Source organism: Sinohyriopsis cumingii, unplaced genomic scaffold (genome assembly GCF_028554795.1).
Source record: "Sinohyriopsis cumingii isolate HCF-2022 unplaced genomic scaffold, ASM2855479v2 utg002887l, whole genome shotgun sequence".
In the NCBI taxonomy this organism is placed as follows: domain Eukaryota; kingdom Metazoa; phylum Mollusca; class Bivalvia; order Unionida; family Unionidae; genus Sinohyriopsis; species Sinohyriopsis cumingii.
Window position 1 is genome coordinate 209,798 of NW_028316330.1, and position 24,522 is coordinate 234,319.

At 34.4% G+C, this 24,522-nt stretch overlaps 1 protein-coding gene across 2 annotated transcripts in view; it reads right to left on the bottom strand.

Annotated features, from left to right (window-relative positions):
- Window positions 1–422: 422 nt before the first annotated feature.
- The window catches only part of LOC149769994 (autophagy protein 5-like), a 43,404-nt gene continuing 19,304 nt past the window's right edge, over window positions 423–24,522 (bottom strand). For both annotated transcript variants that reach the window (XM_089949562.1, XM_089949560.1), the window contains exons 6-8: window positions 15,624–15,715; window positions 11,629–11,734; window positions 423–6,958 (exon numbers count right to left, since the gene is read on the bottom strand). In XM_089949562.1, the coding sequence (XP_089805688.1) occupies window positions 6,801–6,958; window positions 11,629–11,734; window positions 15,624–15,715 (356 nt within the window). In that variant the 3' untranslated portion in view covers window positions 423–6,800. The remainder of the gene's footprint in view (window positions 6,959–11,628; window positions 11,735–15,623; window positions 15,716–24,522) is intronic.

Genomic DNA, 24,522 nt, shown 5'->3' on the forward strand with positions numbered 1-24,522 from the left:
TCCTACCAGTTGCTAATGTAAATGAGATAAATTAGAATACCTAGAATCCAAACACTGATGCCAGATTCAGGGAAGTGATACCCATGTCCTACCAGTTGCTAATGTAAATGAGATAAATTAGAATACCTAGAATCCAAACACTGATGCCAGATTCAGGGAAGTGATACCCATGTCCTACCAGTTGCTAATGTAAATGAGATAAATTAGAATACCTAGAATCCAAACACTGATGCCAGATTCAGGGAAGTGATACCCATGTCCCACCAATTGCTAACGTAAATGAGATAAATGGAAAACCTAGAATCCTAACACTGATGCCAGATCCAGGGAAGTGATACTCCATGTTTTACCGTTTGTTAATCTAAATTAAATTTTTTCCTTTCCAAGCAAAAAGAAACATCAATAAACAAATAAAAACTTGGTGGTAAAAACATCATACAACTTTTTTTTATTCAGTGTCAATTTATGTAAAATTTATGACAATATTTCAATTTTAATGGATTATGATAAAAATGTATCAAAAGATAAATATTATAATGATGATGAATCTCAGACATGCAACTTGGAACAAATTTTCCATTCAAGGTAATGGATTTCCTCCCCTTCTGCGTGGCTGGTTATAAAAATTATTGGTTACAATCCAGTTTTTGGTGCACAACTGGTCATGAATTACATAGTCTCTGGGGTGTACATACCAATGGCATTCAGTTAAAAGTAGTGGTAATAAAAAATAAAAGATGAAAACATAGATTAAAGAACAATTAAATGAATTGAGGTGCAAAAAATGAATGTATATATCTACATGAATTATTGCTCAGCAGTCTTTAAACTTATTACACATTTCCTCTTGCGAACTAAGAGGTTACAAAACTGTCCGAACACACAACTAAACATGGGCTCACATTAAAAAACTGGAAACCTTAATATTAATAACAACTGATTGATAGACTTTATTGTATTGCCATAAACTTGTCTCCTGCTCTTTATAATAATATTTATTTCTAATTTATCATTTTCAAATGCAAGTTTTAAAACCAATTTTTTAAGTGAAGCATTTCACAGCAGTTTTGATATCAAATTCAAAATAAAGGAAACTAAAGAATTTAGAGACAACTGGGTTATTAAAGATAATTAACAATTCAATGTAGCTTCAACTGAAAAACAACACATCCATCTGCTCTAAACTCCAACTTTTCTTACATTAATACTATGGTTACAAGTATGGTTTCTTTATCTGTTAAACTAAATATACATAACATTAACATGAATTGAATCTCAAGCCTGCTACCATGGAGAAACAAAATCAATCAGTGCACATGAGAAGAAATAAACCCATTTAGACCTAAGGCCTGTGTGTGTATAATTATTACAAACAGGGTTTCTTAAATGATCAACACAAAGTGGAAAGAAAAATCAAGGAAAACATAAATCTTTGGAATATCACAAATTTGCACGCTTAAACATTAAATACATTCTTAAGCTAATTCTTAAATCCATTAAGGCAATTATGAGTTTTAAAGCTCACTTATGGGAAGTACAGTGCAACATATATCAAGTTACACATTAAAACAACATATGTATGAAGAAACATAATACCCTGCCAATAAAATGTTAAATACAAGTTGTTCAAGTGTTGCATGACGGTCATTACTGCAGTGGCATGGTAGCTATTACTGTGTTTATCGCTGTTTCAATCAGTAATGCACTTTTACCTGGAAAATATCAGACCCTTTCCAAAATGCCATGGAAAGATTTGACATTAGCAAACGAAATTGCCTTACTGGACCAAATTAAAAGCCAGCTGCCTAACACCAGTCATCGCCGACTGACTGAGATAACAAGAGTGCCAAAATCTACAACTGCATGCATGATACAGCAGCAAGATAAACTGAGAGAGGAATGGGCTTTACACGAAGGACATCATGGAACAACCCAAAAACAGAACAGTGAAGGCATGGATCCAGATGTTGAAGAGACTCTCAATCAGTGGTTCTCTATTGTAACTGGATGAGGTGTACGTGTCAGTGGTCCAATGATGAAAAGTAAGGCAGAGGAGTTAGCTAAAAAGCTGGGTCACAATGATATCAAAGAAACAGATGGTTGGTTGTCTCGATGGAAATCTAGGCAAGACATTAATTCAAGAAAGCACATGGCGAGAAGGACAGTGCTGATGCTGTAAGTGCTGAACAATGGAAATGAACAAAACTGCCTGACTTGCTTCAGAAATTTTGTGCAGGCGACATCTACAATGCTGATGAAACAGGCATGTTTTATCGTGCCACACCAGATGGTTCCCTGACCTACAAACATGTAGCACTGTCAGGATCAAAGAAAGCAATGCAATCGCATAACTGTGTTATGATGTTCAAACATGTCAGGAACTGATAAACAAAAGTTATTGGTTATTGGGAAAAGTGCTAGGCCTCGATGTTTTAAGGGGCTTAGAATATACAGTTTACCAGTTGTGTACCTTGCTAAAAATAATGCATGGATGACTTCTGAAAATTTAAAGAAATGGCTAATGAGTTAAGACGTGGAACTACAACGGAATTCAAGAAATATTTTGCTGTTACTTGACAACTGTGCAGCACACCCTCATTTAGATTGTTTGAAAAAATCAATCTGAATATTCTGCCTCCAAACACTACATCCTTGGTGCAACCAATGGACATGGGAATCATAAAAAACATAGATCACCTACTGACATCATCTTCAACAGTCAAGGAAGGCAATGAAGGCAGCCCAATATCTGCACTAGATACATGCACTGATTTCATTTAGCTACAGTCAATTAAGGGAATACGGCAGGGGACACTTGATAAATTCATCAAACATCATTAACTGTTAAGAACATTAAATTGAAATTGTTTTAGCTTAAATATTTTTCTCTGACCTATACCATTTGTTTCCAGAATGAATTTACATGTATTACAGTGTTTTTGTTGCTCAGTAAACAATAATTTGTGTTTTGTTTTATATATTTTTAAACAGTACATGTACATGTATAGTATATGTTTACCTTTGTGTACTTACTTTGCATAATTGGGGCAGCCGCTTAATTGGGCCAAATTGTTTTGGTCCCGATGTGTTCCAATTAACCGGAATCCACTGTATAGAAACTTCTAGCATAGCAGGATAAACTTTCGGCATAAAAATGTCCAAATATTTAAGCTGAATCCAGTAAATTATATAAGCAGGTAAGTTTAAAAAATACAACACATTAGCACTGCTGTACAAGTGATATGTACTGTATGTCTCACCATTTACTGGTTGGACAATAAAACTGGATAATTATATGAAATCAGAAATGACAAAACTTGAACTAAACGTGGCGAGTCTTACATAACTTCTCAAAATGGGAATATGAAGTATCAGAATTTTATAAGGGATACTTCAGCAAGGCTTTGTCTTAATAGTGGTACATATTATAAGTGAGGGATGTTTCAGCAAGTCTGTGTCAGGACAGTGATCTATGTTATAAGTGAGGAATGTTTCATCAAGACTGAAATATATGGACTAATACTGCTGACAAATGTTTTAATTATCCACCAGCACATCTGGTCTATGCTGTTCATTTTCAATCTCAAGTGGAATGAACACCATACAACTCAACTTGCCAGCAGATCTGGTCTGCACTTTTCACTTAAAACCTTAAGTGGAATCACACAACCTAACAACCAACATATAATTCAACAGCAGATCTGGTCTATGCTGTTCATTTTCAATCTCAAGTGGAATGAACACCATACAACTCAACTCGCCAGCAGATCTGGTCTACACTTTTCACTTAAAACCTTAAGTGGAATCACACAACAACCAACATATAATTCAACAGCAGATCTGGTCTATACTGTTTGCAGTGAAGTAAACAGGATACATGGATACACATGTTCTGGATACCAGTCTTTAGGTGTTTTTTCTCCAACTCTTCTACTGATTTTCAAGATCTGGCAATTCTGAGTAAATACATAATGAGTTCTCAAAATCCACAATATATGCCATATTTTTCTTATGATAATACCAGGGAGCCAGCCTAATATAATTTTCAAAAAGTGGGGATGGGATTATTCTCTGATGTGACCTCATCATATCCAAGTCAAATTGTTGAAAATTGGTCGTACTGCACTTCACTATTTATCACAGCCCTTCATTTAAAGCACATTATTTATTTTAGGATGAACTAGCTTCAATGAGAAAATATATTTATTAGAAGTTGTCTCTGATCCTCCATTGTGACTGGTACTAAAAGCCATACATGCACAGGTAACACTATAGGAATCAATTTCACCTGGAATATTTATTTTAAATAACAATCCACCATGGACAAATACTCTCAGTCTATGTGTATTTTATATTATTTTGAATTTGAAATCATTGGAATGTAATTATTTATTTGCAATCTAATTGATGCAAGGTTTTGGTAGTGAATCACACAAACCAGAATTGGTTCATTTCTTAGATTACAAAGATTTCCACTTGTCCAGAACTGGACCAAATGTTAGCCAAGAAAGAACAGTGCTCTAAATGTCATCACACCTAGTGATTTTGGTTATCAATCTGACATTCCAGATAAAAAGAAAGAATATTTTTGACTATTCTTTGGATACAGCTTAGATGTTGTAATTGACAATATTGATGAACAGGATTCCAAAATTTTGCTGCCAATCAACAGGTGCAAAGCAATACAGGATCACTCAGACACATAACTGTTCTGCAACAAAACAGTGTGACGATTATTTCATTTATAGAAATGTCAGAATTAAACACAATTCACATTTAAGAAATTCTTGACAGCTGATAGGTTTGTTAAATGAATTCTTATGAGTAACTGATTTAATAGAGTAGATGAAGATCACTTTAAGAATCAATATCTGTAACTAGTTTTTTATTTATAGATATTTATAATTTTCATGATGATGGGACTATAACCAAAGGTGAAAACTGTTGACTCTTATGTAAAACATGATGTTTGAGAACATTTTTCCTCAATACAGGGTAAATACTTTAGGAGCATACTTTGTGAGCCTCTCCACCCTCATCTGCTACAAGTTTCTTAAAGTGGGGGTGGGTGGGTATGTTTACATTTGAGCAAAGGTCTATTGTCTGAGAAATACAGTAATCTTGCAAAAAAGAAAGAAAAAAAACCCCCAAAAAATAATCCATGTCATGACTTACAACTATGAACATAAGGTCATACAATTGCTGAATATGTATAAAATTATGTCTCAGAAATTCAAAACATTTCAACATTTAAACTTTTGTCAAAATGCACTGTAGTTCTTAAATTTAACAAATCAACATATATAGTGCTTGCAGATATAATAAATAAATGGCAGAAGTTTTAACTATCAAAGTACTCAAATTTGGTGTAACAACTGTCACAATTGTGTCTTAAGACAAACACAATCGTGTCTAAGGACAGCCAGTTTGGTATAACAGAGACTGTAGATCTCGACTCAGAACCGAGTCAGCCCATAATAAAGTCATCCAATACAAGTTTAATTCAGAAATCTCCCTGTAACATTTTCAGTCCATTACAGAGTTGGCCCACAACAAAGTCAGCCATAACATTTCTTACTAACTAATTAATCATTAATCATTAATGATTTTGCAAACTTTACTGGTTTGATTAACCACAAGGGGAACTGTTACTTTCTATTGTAAAAAAAAAATTAAAAATGATTTGCCATTGATCAATATACATAATGCTCCCCAAAATTAAATGATCATCTCAATATATCAGTGCATCCATGGGTATGGAACATTGTGTGGAGTGTTCAAGAGCAGTAACTGCAAAGTAGCATGCACATGCATGTGATTCCTCTATCTCATGGCAACAATGTCATCAAAAAACTTTTTTTTTAATCCTATGGACTTTACAGGCACTACATTGGGACAAGAATAGAGGATGTCGAATATTTACTTCTGATAATAAATTTATATAAATAAAATATTTAATTACAGTTAGTATTGAGAGAAGGAATAAGACAGGGCAAAGATCGACAATGATACACAAGTTTATACTAAAATTAACACATCAGAATTAGAAATGTTTGCTTTGTCTCTGTGTTTATGTTTTATTGAAGAAAAAAAAAATATTTAACTCGATTAACATGGGGCCTTACAAGGACAAATACATTTTAAACTTAGAATACTGGAAAATATTTACTATTGACACAAAATTTAAGATAAATGGTTTCAAAATGTTGATTATACAGTAATAAGTTAATTAATCTGGGATTATGATTTTCTTCCCGACATTTCTATTGCAAAATTAGTAACCATTGAAAGAAATAATGATTTTTATAAAAAATGAAATGACTCTTAGAAAAAAAAGAAAACTACATTACATTGTAATTATATAAATCATGGACCGATAGGCCAAATATGTAATGAACAGAGTATGTTATTGGCTGATTTGGATATGCTGAGTTCATTATGGGCAGAGAACATTAATGGACCAACTCTACAATGGGCCGAGTAGTCCCAGAATCAGTGAAGCAATCACCATAATGATGTCCAAATATGGGCAATTTGGTGTAGCAATTGCTACAATGATGTCCAAATATAGGCAAATTGGTGTAGCAATCACCACAATGATGTCCAAATATGGGCAATCTGGTGTCACAATTGCTACAATAATGTCTATAGACTGGCAGAGTCATGTCTAAAGAAAGACATTTTAAGGTGATTTTTATATCTGCACCACATGCATTCTTCAAAACTGTGTAATAAATATCTTAAGATTATTTGCACAGAGTTAACTTATGTACTATAATTTATAATCTTGACAATCTGTGTCACCAAGGTGTATTACTGGCATTCATCTCTGTTCTGCTGAGGATGACAATATGGAGAAAGTTGTCTGGATGACTTAGATGTTGGGACAGCCAAAGAAGAGTTGCATCCAAGGCTGGCTCCACCCCCTGGATAACCACTCGTAAATTACCACGAACCACTACAATTAGAAAATCTGATTAATTACTACATATTTAATCACACAGACCAATATAATAAGCTCTAAGATCATATGGCAGGATTGCTATGGATTAGGCAATAAAAAAAATTTATTACCTGTGTATAAATTAAGCACCATAACAGACCTACCTGTACACAACATACTGGCTGAACTGAGTCTATGGTATTTGACTGAATTCATAATACACAGCAAGAATTTGTGACAGTTGAGAAATATTATCAATATCATTATAAGATTGTGAAAACAAATCCAGTCAAAATCGGACATGATTTTGGTCTTTCATAAAAAAAGCTGAGAATTTTTTAAGGTGGGTTTGGGGGTCCTTCCCCAGCAAAATCTTGAGGGGCAGTGCCCCTGATCTGAGGGTCCTGGGGCCACCAGCCAAAAATGCATTTTACACTCATAAAAAACTGCTCCTGGTGCAACTTATGATCATAAAATAAACCAAAATAATGATTTGAAAAACTAACAAACTTACCAAAAATGTTCAACTTGACTTGAATAATTTCATAATATTTATTGCCACATGAATTTGTTCTCCAATACTATTGATCCTGAAGTTATTTCATGTGCATGTCAGTGTTATTAAGTCGCAACAATTTGTCAATTTTTGTAGCAAATATATTATACTTCTCTCTTTCCATAACAAATCTGTAAAATAAACACCCAAGTATATCAACTATATACAAATAATCCCATACATTCACTTGTCTTTTTCTCCAATGGACACAACCTGTTGATATGCCAGTCAAGCTCTTTTTGCAGCTTTGGCAAAGATTTCTTTAGCCTGCCTTTTTGTCGCCACTGACTTGTTTCGCTCAATGTGCAATCGTTTTGTTTCCTTCACAATGAGAGCCTTTTACCTTTCAAGTTGGTGCTTGTATTGATGACATGCAGCGCACATATTCTGATAGAGGGCTATATATGTTCTCTCATGCAAGAAATCTTACTTCTTACGGTAATTAAATGCACTTTTTCCAGATGCCTTCTGAGCTTCAAATTGTCTGTATGCAGCTTCTTTTGTAGGTGCTGTTCCAAACTCTTCCAACTGCGATTACCATAATTCAGATCTTTCTTGCAGAGGTCACAAAATGCCAGTCATCTAGCATTCAGTTTTCTTATAAACTGAAAAACTAAATTTCTGTCAACTTTTCACTCCAGCCATTCCCATTTTCGTACATTTTTTAAACCTTTATTTAAACTTTTCATGTCATGGTCTCTCTCAACAACTCAGGATGCAATGTTCTGCAAACATGCTTCTTCTTTCCATTGCCATCAGTTTACATTACAAGAAGATTCACTGGAAGAACTTAAACCTTTAACCAATCACAATACTCTTTACGAGAGTCATGCACTAATATATGGAAGGAATAATTTACAAAGGTTGTTGCAGAATGGGACTGGACAGACCATTTTTTTAAAACCGGATCAGAGATGATATAAAAAATATACTATATCAAGAAAAAATCTCATTCAAGTCAGGAGAAAAGCAGAATTCCGCTTTAAAATGGAGAAAAATCATGTCTGCAAAATTTACTACTTTATTAAAATACCTAGTAAATGAGACTGTGAAAATAAATCCAGTCAAAATTGACCACCTTTAATATTTTACGTAGTGAAAGTGCAAAAAGAAATACCATTCAAAATTTACCATCTTAAATAATATGGTTAAAATAAAACTAGCCAATATTAAAACTCTAAATGTTTAAAAACAAAAGTCATAAAATTTTACATCTGGCAAAAATACCAGCTACACAGACAAAATAAGCATCATCTATACAAAGTACAGCAGAGTGTGCATTATTACAGTAGGATGTGCATTGTTACAGTAGGGTATACATTACTACAGCAGGGTATGCATTATTACAGTAAGGTGTGCATTATTACAGTAGGGTTTGGATTATTACAGTAGGGTGTGCATTATTACAGTAGGGTTTGGATTATTACAGTAGGTGTGCATTATTATAGTAGGACATGCATTATTACAGTAGGATATGCATTATTACAGTAGGGTTTGGATTATTACAGTAGGGTGTGCATTATTACAATAGGGTGTGCATTACTACAACATGGTATGCATTACTACAACATGGTATGCATTACTATAGCCTGGTGTGCATTATTACAGTAAGGTGTGCATTATTACAGTAGGGTTTGCATTAAAAATGAGTAAATAAGGTGATCAGATTATAAATCTTAAATTATTAGGGAATAAGAGTACTAAATACAGTATATTACGAACCCCTCATTAGGTAAATAATGATTATACTTCTTTTCTGTAAAACACCCTTTAAATGGTCAGACACTAATAATGTTCCAGTTTACCTCATGAACTATGATATTGTCGCTATGTACAGTTGCCAAGCAATACTAAATGATATACTCCACCTTACCACTAGGTGTCTTGTCTCAAATGCAAGCCAACCAAAAACTCGTGACGATAATTGGCAGAACATAAGTTACTTTGCAGAAAGCATTTTTTCATCTCAGTGACCTTGACCTTTAACCTATTGACCCCAAAATCAATAGGCACCTTTTTAACTCAAATATTAGCCATAGACAGGGTTTGGATACAGTGTGTGGTAGAGAACTTATTATTTTGTGGAAACTGTGGTACTTCTTTAAGTCCCTCTGACCATGATGCTAACCTTTTAAACCTAAAATCAGTAGGTGTCTTCCTTGTCTCAAATTCAAGCCATCTACCAAAGTTTAGTCTAGGAATGTGGACATTAATTTAGGCAGTTTTGTGAAAATAATTGTTTCTTGCTTAATTCCCTGTAACCTTGATTTTTGATCCTCTGACCCAAAATGAAAAAGGTGCCCTCGACTAAAATGCAAGCAAACCAACAAAGTTTGGTCAAAGTATATTATGTTCAAAATACTCAGTATATTGTGTAGAAATAATTTGCCTTGGTAATCACTGTGAAATTCACCTCTGACATCAAAATCAATATGTATCTTTCTTATCATAAATGCAAGCCATGTACAAAGTTTGGTCAAAATATATCGTATACAAACAAAGTTATTGTGTCAAAACAGTTTTTCCTCTTGGAGTCTTTTTGACCTTGACCTTTTGAGCCTAAATTGATAAGGTTTTTTGGTCTTCCTTGCTCCAAATGCAAGCTATGTAAAATGTTTCATAACTTCAGCTGTTGGTAAACTTCCAATTATTGTGAAGAAACAATATAGGTAACTGACAAATGGATGGCTTGATGGACAAACACAGATGGACACACAACATCAAAACATGATATGCTCTACTTATGACAGGCATATAAAAACAAGACTGATATTATCCAAACCTTTCTTCTGGTTCTGGCTATATTTGTTTGTTTTTTTTAATAACTTTTTTTAATACATCTATTACAAACATTAATTATCTGAGTACACCCTTTTAACTGCAGTAAATTAGCAGTCTGAAATCCTATTGAAATCATGATGCATTATCCAAAGTGCGAAAACTGTCTTGAATGGTGTGTTTGATTTCTTGAATCATGACACTGTTCAAACTGTGAGTACTGATTAATCTAAATGAAGTTACATTTAATGTTGGTTGCCAATCCAGTAAGCGACTAATCTTTTGATAACCCTGTTGTTAACTCAATTAATGGCACTATTTTAATGTAAAGTAGGTTTGATAAAAGAAAGTCAGAAAATGATATCAACCCTCTGAAAGCTACATTTGACTACACATATATTTTTTTAAAATCCAAAGGAAGTCACTTTGCTTAATACACTGTATGTGAATCACCAAAAAATGGAAACTGGAAGAGCTACAAAGTGGAAAAGGGAGCCAGAATATATAAAACCTAAATACAATGTCATCCTTGAGGTAGAAACGGGATATGAAAAGCAAAGCCAAGCAGTACAAGATTCTGGCAAACATGCTATCAATATGGCTTAAAAACAAGCAAATGATTAAAGATGGCTACATTAAGTTCGGGCTGAAACAGAAAACAATGAAATCTGGTGCCATCAACGATTCTGAAGAGGCAAATCTGAAGTGATTTAAAACTGCTTGTGACCAGAACATTCTAATCTCAGGGTTGGAATCATGGGAAAGCACCAGTAAGCTCTTAGCAGAACTTAGCACAATTATTAATTATGCAGTGAAAGATGACTTCAATAGAAAATGTGCAGAATAAATGGTGCTTGCAAGTTTCTTTAAGTGTTCAGATTAAAAATGAGAAAAATATATTATTAAAATGTAAAATTATTATGCATACACAAGTTTTAATAAATATCCACCTGAATAAATATATTACACAAAAGTTTAGTAAATGTCAAAATAGAGAAGTAATCTGAAGAATGTAGATAAAAACATGTACATCCCAAACATTATCACTGTGGAAGTCTAATGTCATCAAAAGTGAAAGAGAAATAATTTGATTCTTTTCAAAATACCTGGAACAGGAAAGCCTCACCAAAGTACCCGAGAAACTGACCGAAATGCAAAACATAACTGATAGATGGACACACAAAACTGATAGATGGACACACAAGAGTAATTCTACTTACTCTAACCATATTATTTGCAGAGCAAACAACACAAGTATTTTGATAAAAGAGATTTCAGTCACATACAATTTAAATTTAATCCTAAAAATAACATATGTAATGTATCCACTGTTTGTGCATGATATACTTACATTCATTAAAATCTATCATCATTATGTTGAGGAGATCTGCCAGAGTATGATCTACTCCTTCATCAGAAGAAGGTTTAAATAACTTTTGGATATATGGACCATCACGCTGCAAAATGAATATGGAAAATTAATAAACAACACAATGAAGCTATCTGACTGTCATTTTCTTATTTAGAAGTATACCTGAATAGCTTAATAGTAACACATTCAGTCAACACTTATGTGGTTACAAATTGACTCCATATCTGACACAAGTTTATATAAAGTGGATTCCCTTCTTATGTAGGTGTTTTTCTCCAAGTTCTCCAGTTTCCTCCACATCAAAAGAGAATACTATACCAATATCTGGTCTGTACAGATTGCCTGAAAACGTGTTGTACAATTGTTGTTTTTTTTAAATTAAAGGTAACGTTTATTATTACCCAAGACTTTAATAGTTAAACCTCTTTGAATGGTCAATTCAAGCACCCTGGATGGTTTGAATTATTGTACAAGTCTTGTAGGATCTCTTTATCTTGTAGCTATTAATCAGTGATAATCCAAGAACCTTGGTGTTTTACCATATGCATGCAATAGAGGCCTTCTTCTATGTACTTGGAATTGGTACTTTCTTAATTTTATGTAATACATTTTTGCACATGTAATACTCTGAAACAGCCATCAAGGAGATATTTTTTAATGCTTATTTTCCAAAATATATACAATAAAAAGGAATTATTACTTAACCTCAGGGGTATTCCCAGTTTTTCTCCATATTCTGGACAAATTTAAGAGTTTGAACCAAAATCCAAGGAAGTTTCCAAAATGATCAGAGAGGTATCACATGAATCCAATCTATTTGTTTATGTTCTATTGGTTTATCATGATAAATATAAAGAAAGAACCACACACAATAAAGAGCACTAATAACAGCATTCATCGGAAGCAAACAGTCAAACTGACCTAGAGATACACGGACAAAAATCAGACAATGAAGCTTAAATGCTATTTTATTTAGTTACTGAGATTACATCTTGTTATGTTTTGGAATCTGGATTAAGATCGGCACCAATATCAAGATAATCTTAACATTTCAAAACCAAATAAAATTCCTCTAACAACAGGGATATACAAATTTTATAAAGGTCAGCTTGCCAGGGGCAAATTGACTGGAAAATTGAACTTGCCCTTGGAAAATATGAGCTTGCCCCAAACATAATATCCGAATAGGAGTAAAATAATAAGACAAAATATGGTATATTTTAAGGAAATTGCTTTATATTTATTGAAACCTTTCTTTACTTTGTATCTCTGTTGACACCTTACAACCATATGCTGATAGTTAATGATATCTAAAAATATAAATAATAAACATGAATAGTCTAGTGTAGATTAGAAATAGATTCAGACATAGCTGGAAGAGCAAAAGCAGATAGGTACATGCATGTAGACAGAAAAAGGGATAAGTTGATAAGATTCTGGAAATAGCTACATTTTTTTATGAGAGATAGAGATAAAGAGAGAGAGAATGCGAGTAAAAGCAAGTCTGTCTGTAATGGTTTATTTATACTCACACCTGAAGGATTTGTCAACACTTATTTTATTAATTTATTTAATGATTAGTCACCTTTAAATCAGTGACGTGCATCAAACTATTTGAGAATCTGACTTGTGACAATAATCTAAGAACACATATTTTTGTCTGTTTAATTGTTTGACAAGCTGTATGTATCAAATCTCCTGTAATTAATACATAAACAACATAAACGTCACCTGTGGGTGCTACATATTCCTAAAATAATCATGCTTTGAACAAAATCCTCCTGGTAGTTAACTGTTAAGAGAAAAGTGTATTTTATTTCGAACACAAGCCTTTTAAGAAATCTCATGAGTTGTACTTTTAGCAATTAATACCTACTCGCCATAAGAAAAGGCAACATGAATTAAAACAATCTCTCTGAAACTGCCCAAAGCTAACTTAGAACCTGAAGGTCGGCAAATACCTGGTACATATAAATATTGTGATTACAGTGTAACTGATAAGTTAAAATATAAATATTTATTCCTTATTTGTTGAAACATTCTTTAAAGTTTAAATGTTCTTATTAAATGTGTGAGAAAATATCTCGACACTGACTACAAGATGGGAATGATACATACAACAAATGGAAGAAATTGTAGCCAGGTAAGCGTAAGAAGACTGCACCACATATAAATGCTACAAATCGCAAGGTATAAAACTTTAAAAAAACATAAAACACTAGAAACTAAACACAACCCCTTGTAGGTAAATAATCTCAAACATAGTTACTGTATTTTACCCACACAACTAAGTTCAACAGAATTTATTGTATCCCTTTCTCAATTTTGTGGACATGCCTGCGGGCTAGTGCCATGTAAATCTGAGACTGCCTGAACTGAATCTGATATTGTCCGAGGAGTAAATCCCTGCCCAAGAAGTGAATATTCAGTGCTTCCAATCAGAGCAGGGATATCCTTTGAATCAATCATTGTGAATTTACAAGGACTATAAATAGCAATTCAGTTTGGAATAAGACCCCTTATGACAGTTAAAACATGAAATTTGTTTTCCTCCAAGGCCAACAACAAGACTTTCCAGACCCACTAAATATTGTTATAACCTCATTTTTAATGATACAATTTATTTCACAAATCTGCATTACCTAATACAAACTGGTTTATCAAAATGGCTGAGTGGTTTCTGAGCTTCTTTGACACAGATTGACTTTAAAGTTTTACACCTAAACCAAACATCATCTCCATGGGTAGGATAACATTTGAGAAATTAGCATACAATCTTCATTCTAAGTGAAACATTCAAAGTTTATGATGTTGGATGAAACCAGATGAAAGGTATGAGTATATAATTTTTTTCCATAAAAGTGCAGGAGACATTCCTCAATGATTGTGCTTGACCTGATCATGACAAAAAAAATTGTAACATTACTGAATTTTGGGGATGCATATCTTGCTGTCTGTTGAATCAGCATAAAACCAAATCCAAACTTGAGAAGGTAAAATAAGCTGATCTCTCTTCAACCAGAACTTTTAAAACTTTAATTAATCTGTGACATCAACATCATTAATGATAGATCAATGGGGAAGGTATTACAGAAAAGGCGAAAGATATAGCTCTACAATGATACCAAATAATTAGACTTTCTACTCACAATAAAAAATACTGTGGAGGAAAAAAAAATTGTGTCCAGATTTTAGAATTTGTGCCATTAGACCTAAAGCAGACCAGATCAAACTGCACACAGATGAACAGCTGCAAAAAGTAAGGTTAATACAAGATTTGGATTAAAAATGTGGAGGTCACAAAAATCATGGGTCCAGTAAACAAAGGAAAAAAGAAGAGCAATTTTTCACCCTTCTGCACATCTGCAGGCAAAATAGTGAATTGAAAGTAAAGTCTATGATACATGTAAGCATCTGGCAAAATGAAATTCTCAAAAACAGATGCTATTTAGATGCAGTAAGATGTATTTTAAAATAATGAGTTTCCTACTCCCATTGCTGGCAAAAATGAAAAGAATCTCTAAAGAAAATGATTTCATTTGCAAACATTTATTCATCTATGCTAACGTATTCAGTGACCTTCACTAAACTTTCAGAGAATAATGTTCACAATGACACAATAACAGCATCCATAATAAATAACTATACTGGTCTTACCCTGCATATTTGAAAGTATGACTTAACAACACCATCCACATAAAAAAACTACTGGTCTTACCATGGATATTTGAAAGTATGCTTAATAACATCATATTTAATAAATAATGCTACTGGTTTTCCCCTGTATATTTTAAAGTATGACTAAATAACAGTGTCCATATTAAATAACTGTACTGGTCTTACCCTGTATATTCTGAAAGTATGACATAATAACAACATCCACACTAAATAACCCCTACAGGTCTTATCCTGTATAGTCTGAAAGTATGACAATAAAAGAATTCACATTAAATAAATAACACTACTGGTCTTACCCTGTATATTCTGAAAGGTATATACCTAAACACCTCTTCTCCTGTGGAGTCCATTAGTTTTTTATTTACTGACCAAAACTGTTCAAATTTATCTGAAAAGAAACAGGATGGCAAGATCATACATATTAAACAAAACAATTTGTCCATAAATTTGAATTAGCAATGCACTAGTCATAAACATGGTGGATAATGAGTAAATAAATTTGAAATTAGCAATGCACTATGCATAATACATGGTGGATATTGAGTCCATAAATTTGAAATTAGCAATGCAATATGCATAAGACTTGGTGGATAATGAGTCCATAAATTTGAAATTAGCAATGCAATATGCATAAGACATGGTGGATAATGAGTCCATAAATTTGAAATTAGCAATGCATAAGGCATGGTAGATAATGAGTCCATAAATTTGAAATTAGCAATGCAATATGCATAAGATATGGTTGATAATGAGTCCATAAATTTTAAATTAGCAATACACTATGCATAAGACATGCTGGATAATGAGTCCATAAATTTGAAATTAGCAACGCACTATGCATAAGAAACAGTTTACTACTACACTGCCACATCTAAACTAGACACATATAGAGGATCTCAGAGGGGTAATTATTTAATACTGAAGTTATGAAACAACTTGAATACATTCAGCTTTGGCAGAATTAGCGATCAAAACTTGAACATTATTCAATTAGTTTTATAAATTTAATATTTTATATTATCCATTTGAGATTCTTTTTATCATATGGTTTTATTTTATATTTTTAATTGAAATAGTTTAGAGAGAAACAAGAAGGAATAATTTTGTTCATTCTAACTCAGACACTGCACCTTTCTTTTGCTGTGTGTAAACTTAGTCCAAAAGGTTAGTTCAATTAATAATGTGCAGTTCAATAACCAATATTTACGAGCAGATGATTTTTTTTTACAAATAATAATTCAATACTGAATCTCTGATTAAATTTCCAGTACAGTATGATGTCACATCATTCACCCATGTTAGGTTAGAAAAGCCAAACAGCATACATTAGAATGTTTACATTGTTTTCATTTGAAGTATGTCAATTCCAATACTAAGCATTACAGTTTTTGGATATTCATGAAAAGGAATGACTACTGGATGCAGAAATTCCAGATTTAACATATTTCTGACAGATATTTGTGTTATTTGATTTGGAACAGTACTGTAAACATATACATAGACAAATTTTATTTAGAGTCATGATTGCAAAATATAACAAGAAACATTAGCTTGTTGGAGCTATTTTACTGCAAAAACAAATGCTGTGGTTGGAAAACTTACTGTCAGTTGAAAGACCAGCAAATGTCCACATTCTTCTCTAAACAGAGATGAGTTTATTTACTTCTATAAGTTAACATTTAAATCACATCACACTTGTCATAGGTTGTGATCTATGTTACAGATCATACCCACCCCACCCTCTGCACATTGACTGACACCCTTGTAATGTTAATTGTATTGAGCCCCTGTTGGGTATATTGGCCACATTCTGATGGATATAACATTTTTTCCCAATGACCCTTGGGCAATCAATCTGAAAAATGGCTACCAAAATGTTGAGAGTAATAGTATTAAAAATACTTTTTAAAAAGGCAGGGTAGGAAATTTCCCATGGTTGCAGCCAGTCAGCAAAGAGAATACTGTGCGAGAATTTCATGTGATATTTGAACCAATCAGATTCACATAAAGTGATATGTTAACATACTGATGAATCAAAAATATTAAACAGCACACACTATTATAAGTGAAGTGTAACCAACTATGTGATAAACAAAAATAAGCAGCATAAAACATTACCATGATCAAAATTTTGTGTATCCTGTAAAATACACCCCATATCTTTTCCCAAAAATGATGCAAAATATAATGGTGGTATGTTTGCAGAAACTTTCATCTGCCCAAAAATACACTGAAAATTTTCCATGCCCACTTATAAGGCTGAAAAGTCTGATTTTTCTGTACCCCAACAATATGTTCAAAATTTTTGCAGATAAATAAAAGTTGATGTCAATTTTTCTACAATGTTATAAAATGAAGGAATAAGCTACATTCATAAAACCTGATTGAATCAAATTTGATTTCAGGACAATATGAGGAAGTAAGAAGAATAAAAAAATTGTCTATCTAGCTTAGACCAGTACATTACATTAATTGAAGCTTAGACCAGTACATCACATTCATGGAAGTTTAGACCAGTACATCACATTCATGGAAGCTTAGACCAGTACATCACATTCATGGAAGTTTAGACCAGTACATCACATTCATGGAAGTTTAGACCAGTACATCACATTCATGGAAGCTTAGACCAGTACATCACATTCATGGAAGTTTAGACCAGTCATCACATTCATGGAAGTTTAGACCAGTACATCACATTCATGGAAGCTTAGACCAGTACATCACATTCATGGAAGTTTAGACCAGTACATCACATTCATGGAAGCTTAGACCAGTACATCACATTCATGGAAGTTTAGACCAGTACATCACATTCATGGAAGCTTAGACCAGTACATCACATTCATGGAAGTTTAGACCAGTACATCACATTCATGGAAGTTTAGACCAGTCATCACATTCATGGAAGTTTAGACCAGTACATCACATTCATGGAAGCTTAGACCAGTACATCACATTCATGGAAGTTTAGACCAGTCATCACATTCATGGAAGTTTAGACCAGTACATCACATTCATGGAAGTTTAGACCAGTACATCACATTCATGGAAGTTTAGACCAGTCATCACATTCATGGAAGTTTAGACCAGTACATCACATTCATGGAAGTTTAGACCAGTACATCACATTCATGGAAGTTTAGACCAGTCATCACATTCATGGAAGTTTAGACCAGTACATCACATTCATGGAAGCTTAGACCAGTACATCACATTCATGGAAGTTTAGACCAGTCATCACATTCATGGAAGTTTAGACCAGTACATCACATTCATGGAAGTTTAGACCAGTACATCACATTCATGGAAGTTTAGACCAGTCATCACATTCATGGAAGTTTAGACCAGTACATCACATTCATGGAAGCTTAGACCAGTACATCACATTCATGGAAGTTTAGACCAGTCATCACATTCATGGAAGTTTAGACCAGTACATCACATTCATGGAAGCTTAGACCAGTACATCACATTCATGGAAGTTTAGACCAGTACATCACATTCATGGAAGTTTAGACCAGTACATCACATTCATGGAAGTTTAGACCAGTACATCACATTCATGGAAGCTTAGACCAGTACATCACATTAACTGAAGCTTAGACCAGTACATCACATTCATGGAAGTTTAGACCAGTACATCACATTCATGGAAGTTTAGACCAGTACATCACATTCATGGAAGCTTAGACCAGTACATCACATTCATGGAAGCTTAGACCAGTACATCACATTAACTGAAGCTTAGACCAGTACATCACATTCATGGAAGTTTAGACCAGTACATCACATTCATGGAAGTTTAGACCAGTCATCACATTCATGGAAGTTTAGACCAGTACATCACATTCATGGAAGTTTAGACCAGTACATCACATTCATGGAAGTTTAGACCAGTACATCACATTCATGGAAGTTTAGACCAGTACATCACATTAACTGAAGCTTAGACCAGTACATCACATTCATGGAAGTTTAGACCAGTACATCACATTCATGGAAGTTTAGACCAGTCATCACATTCATGGAAGTTTAGACCAGTACATCACATTCATGGAAGCTTAGACCAGTACATCACATTCATGGAAGTTTAGACCAGTCATCACATTCATGGAAGTTTAGACCAGTACATCACATTCATGGAAGCTTAGACCAGTACATCACATTCATGGAAAGTTAGACCAGTACATCACATTCATGGAAGCTTAGACCAGTACATCACATTCATGGAAGTTTAGACCAGTACATCACATTCATGGAAGTTTAGACCAGTACATCACATTCATGGAAGCTTAGACCAGTACATCACATTCATGGAAGTTTAGACCAGTACATCACATTCATGGAAGTTTAGACCAGTCATCACATTCATGGAAGTTTAGACCAGTACATCACATTCATGGAAGCTTAGACCAGTACATCACATTCATGGAAGTTTAGACCAGTACATCACATTCATGGAAGTTTAGACCAGTACATCACATTCATGGAAGCTTAGACCAGTACATCACATTCATGGAAGCTTAGACCAGTACATCACATTAACTGAAGCTTAGACCAGTACATCACATTCATGGAAGTTTAGACCAGTACATCACATTCATGGAAGTTTAGACCAGTCATCACATTCATGGAAGTTTAGACCAGTACATCACATTCATGGAAGTTTAGACCAGTACATCACATTCATGGAAGTTTAGACCAGTACATCACATTCATGGAAGTTTAGACCAGTACATCACATTAACTGAAGCTTAGACCAGTACATCACATTCATGGAAGTTTAGACCAGTACATCACATTCATGGAAGTTTAGACCAGTCATCACATTCATGGAAGTTTAGACCAGTACATCACATTCATGGAAGCTTAGACCAGTACATCACATTCATGGAAGTTTAGACCAGTCATCACATTCATGGAAGTTTAGACCAGTACATCACATTCATGGAAGCTTAGACCAGTACATCACATTCATGGAAAGTTAGACCAGTACATCACATTCATGGAAGCTTAGACCAGTACATCACATTCATGGAAGTTTAGACCAGTACATCACATTCATGGAAGTTTAGACCAGTACATCACATTCATGGAAGCTTAGACCAGTACATCACATTCATGGAAGTTTAGACCAGTACATCACATTCATGGAAAGTTAGACCAGTACATCACATTCATGGAAGTTTAGACCAGTACATCACATTCATGGAAAGTTAGACCAGTACATCACATTCATGGAAGCTTAGACCAGTACATCACATTCACTGAAGCTTAGACCAGTACATCACATTCATGGAAGCTTAGACCAGTACATCACATTAACTGAAGCTTAGACCAGTACATCACATTCATGGAAGTTTAGACCAGTACATCACATTCATGGAAGTTTAGACCAGTACATCACATTCATGGAAGCTTAGACCAGTACATCACATTCATGGATGCTTAGACCAGTACATCACATTCATGGAAAGTTAGACCAGTACATCACATTCATGGAAAGTTAGACCAGTACATCACATTCATGGAAGCTTAGACCAGTACATCACATTCAATGAAGCTTAGACCAGTACATCACATTCATGGAAGCTTAGACCAGTATATCACATTCATGGAAGTTTAGACCAGTACATCACATTCATGAAAAGTTAGACCAGTACATCACATTCATGGAAAGTTAGACCAGTACATCACATTCATGGAAGCTTAGACCAGTACATCACATTCATGGAAGCTTAGACCAGTACATCACATTCATGGAAGCTTAGACCAGTACATCACATTAACTGAAGCTTAGACCAGTACATCACATTCATGGAAGCTTAGACCAGTACATCACATTAACTGAAGCTTAGACCAGTACATCACATTAACTGAAGCTTAGACCAGTACATCACATTCATGGAAGTTTAGACCAGTACATCACATTCATGGAAGCTTAGACCAGTACATCACATTAACTGAAGCTTAGACCAGTACATCACATTCATGGAAGCTTAGACCAGTACATCACATTAACTGAAGCTTAGACCAGTACATCACATTAACTGAAGCTTAGACCAGTACATCACACTAATGAAATACCATTACTCATGATGTGTTCAACAACAAATACTTGGGTTAGGCAGCATTGTTAAAACCTCATGTTTTATCTTGGATACTGAATTTAAAAATCAGTAAGAATGATTAGACAAGAGTTATTTTGAGATGACTGGGTCCCTTGTTACTTTCAGTTTTTATACTAATTATGCTAGCACCCTATGGTCCAGTACTCTCAATTTTATACTGCTCAGGCTAATACCCTATGGTCCAGTACTCTCAATTTTATACTGCTCAGGCTAATACCCTATGGTCCAGTACTCTCAATTTTATACTGCCCAGGCTAATACACTGGTCCAGTACTCTCAATTTTTGACTACTTTTGCAAGTATCATATGCTCTAGCAATCTCATTTAATGTTAGTACCATTGTGGTTATCACTCTCAACTTTTATGTTTCTTATGCTACTACTCTACGGTCTATTACTCTCAACTTTCATACTACTTATGCTATAACAGTATCCTCAACTACCCCCAATGTATACACTACACAACCAACACCATCAGTTTGATACTACTTATGTTATACTTTGTTTCAATGGTAACAAAACTACTAAATGCAGAAAATCAAAGATGTTCACCATGTCTTTTGGTTTATTTTAGAAACAAATGTGTTAAATGATCACCAGTTTGCCATGGTGGAAGTCAGACAAGAGTAATCTCCTCTTGGGCAGAGAGACTAATCCTAAATCCCATTAAGCATTGTCTTCTAGGGATATAACTACTGGAAGGTCCTGAGAATACATATCCTTTTTCTTCCACAAATATGTTACCTGATCAAAATGTGTTACAAGAATAGTAAAGAGGATTAGTTATGTCCCCTTATGCCTGCGTTGGCTATGTCTTTGGTATTCTGACATGAGTGAGGTAGCTTTAAATCATGTGAAATAAGAGCTAATGTTAGCACATGGTTTAAGAATGATTGTGGTTTAGAGAAATATTTTTCACTCTCACAAGTCCAGTGCAAGGAGATTAACATTTGCTTTACAAAGCTACTGAAAGATCTGGGAAGGTAGTCTGCTGCGCTGCTAATATAGGTTCCACCTGGTGAAACTAACCCTTTGGAATACGAGGTCTCTGAGGTGAAAGCTAGAGAATTTCAACTGTGACCTCCATCACATGGCTTGGTTAATGTCAGTTAAGAGTGGTTCTCCTCAAAGACCATGTTAGTGATGACCATCCTAACCTCATGAACCAAAATGCATAGGAAACTGAGTTGGCCTTTGGTTGGTTAGATAATAGCACATATTCAGAATGAGCCAATATGTATATGAAATTTATCTTGCGTTTGGTCAGTTAGATAACAGCAAATAATCAGAATGAAAAAGCCTGAGCAAAAATATTGTCTGTTCCTTCCCTTAGTGGTAAAAACAAGTGAAATCTCCCTCTTTTGACCGGCTCAGCTTACTTCAGGTGCCATTTCATATTTTTGACAGGTTCTATAGATGACCCTGGGATGAAGGATCCAAAAAAGACAGTGGTTTCAAGACAAAGGACTGATTACCCATGAGTGGGAACCTGATTTTAGCAATGAAAGCTGGAAAGATCATAAAAGACATGGAACCATTGCTGTAGAACTGAAGATATCCCACTCACTTTGCCTGATGTAGCTAGAGTGAATTAGGAAGCAGGTTTTGTTCAACAGGTGAATCTAGACAGTGGTTCATGGAGGCTGCTTTTTGATAGCTGAATAAGATGCCCTTTGAACCACTATGTCAGAACCCACAGAAAATTTCATTACGGACAAAGGTCCAAAACCATCTGTCAAGTTCAAAGGAAGATCAAAGATGTCTTTGTTCCGACTTACATGTTCACTTTCATGATAATGAAATGTGTCAGAAATTGTGCAATGGTACCCACTGATTTTTCAAGGGAGCTAACTTCTCAAATAGCTATAGTAAAAGTTTGTTATCTGTGGTCCTGTGGATTTTAAAGGAAGCAATCTTTTTCTGCATGTAAACACAAGAATCAAACTCTCTATTTCACCCCACAAGCTATCAAAATTGTGGGCCTTCTTGCCCAAGCAATTTTGTCCACCACTTGTTCTGAGGACCATTCCTTTCTGAGGGTTTGACTAATATGAGCCAGGCATGTAGGTTCGATATCTCTGGGTTCAAAAGTAAAATCTTCAATCACACATGTTGAAGCAGGCGGGAGGAAGGCATGATCTCCTTGAGAAACTGATGTTAAGTTGAATAGTTCACTGATCTATCTATTTCCCACTTTTGATCAGCAATTAGGATTAGATGATACTCTGACTATCTCATTTTTTGCCATCTTTGCTAGCCAAGGTTCCAATATGTTAACCTTGGCCAATCAATTAGAGCTTTGTCCTAGTGACACCTATTGATATCATAGTCGCCTCCCTTAATATAAAATGCCAACTAACCAACAGCATGTAACAGCGGTGCTTTTTACATTAGCTGAAAATGGTAGAGGCAATTGACTTCAAAAGAATACTTTGTAAGTTTAACATCAAAAGTATGGCTACATACCAGAGAGACACCATTACAGATGTATTTGAGGGAAAGGATGTATTTGTACAAGCATGGACCATAGAAGTAGTAACTGAGAAAATAACAGGATTAATCCAAGGGAATCTTTCAGCCCTTCTATTGCTAAAACAGGTCAAAAGATGTGGTAAATGTTTTTTTCAGCTTGAGAGGGCTGGATTTGCAAGGTTGTTGATATACTCCTAAGGTATTATGATTGGGTGATGTATTTGATGAAACAATAATGTTTATGAACAGACAGATGGATTACAGATAGACATAATGATAGCTATATCACCACCCCCCCATATTTCATAGCAGGGAGATAAAAATGAACAAGTCAAAGTCATGTAAATGATATTAAATCAAAGCACAGCAATACTACCATGTATCTAAATGAAATCCGGTACCATAATAAATGTGACTCCATGCTAACTTTCTATTTTAAAGAAATTCACTTGGGATTTTCATCCCCCAATTTAGTTCAATCCAACACTTTCTACATTACATCATGATTTTGACTGTGGTTGCTGAAGTCATTGTACATGAAATTCACTGTCATTCCCACTACCTACTGAATCAGCCCCATTCACTTGATT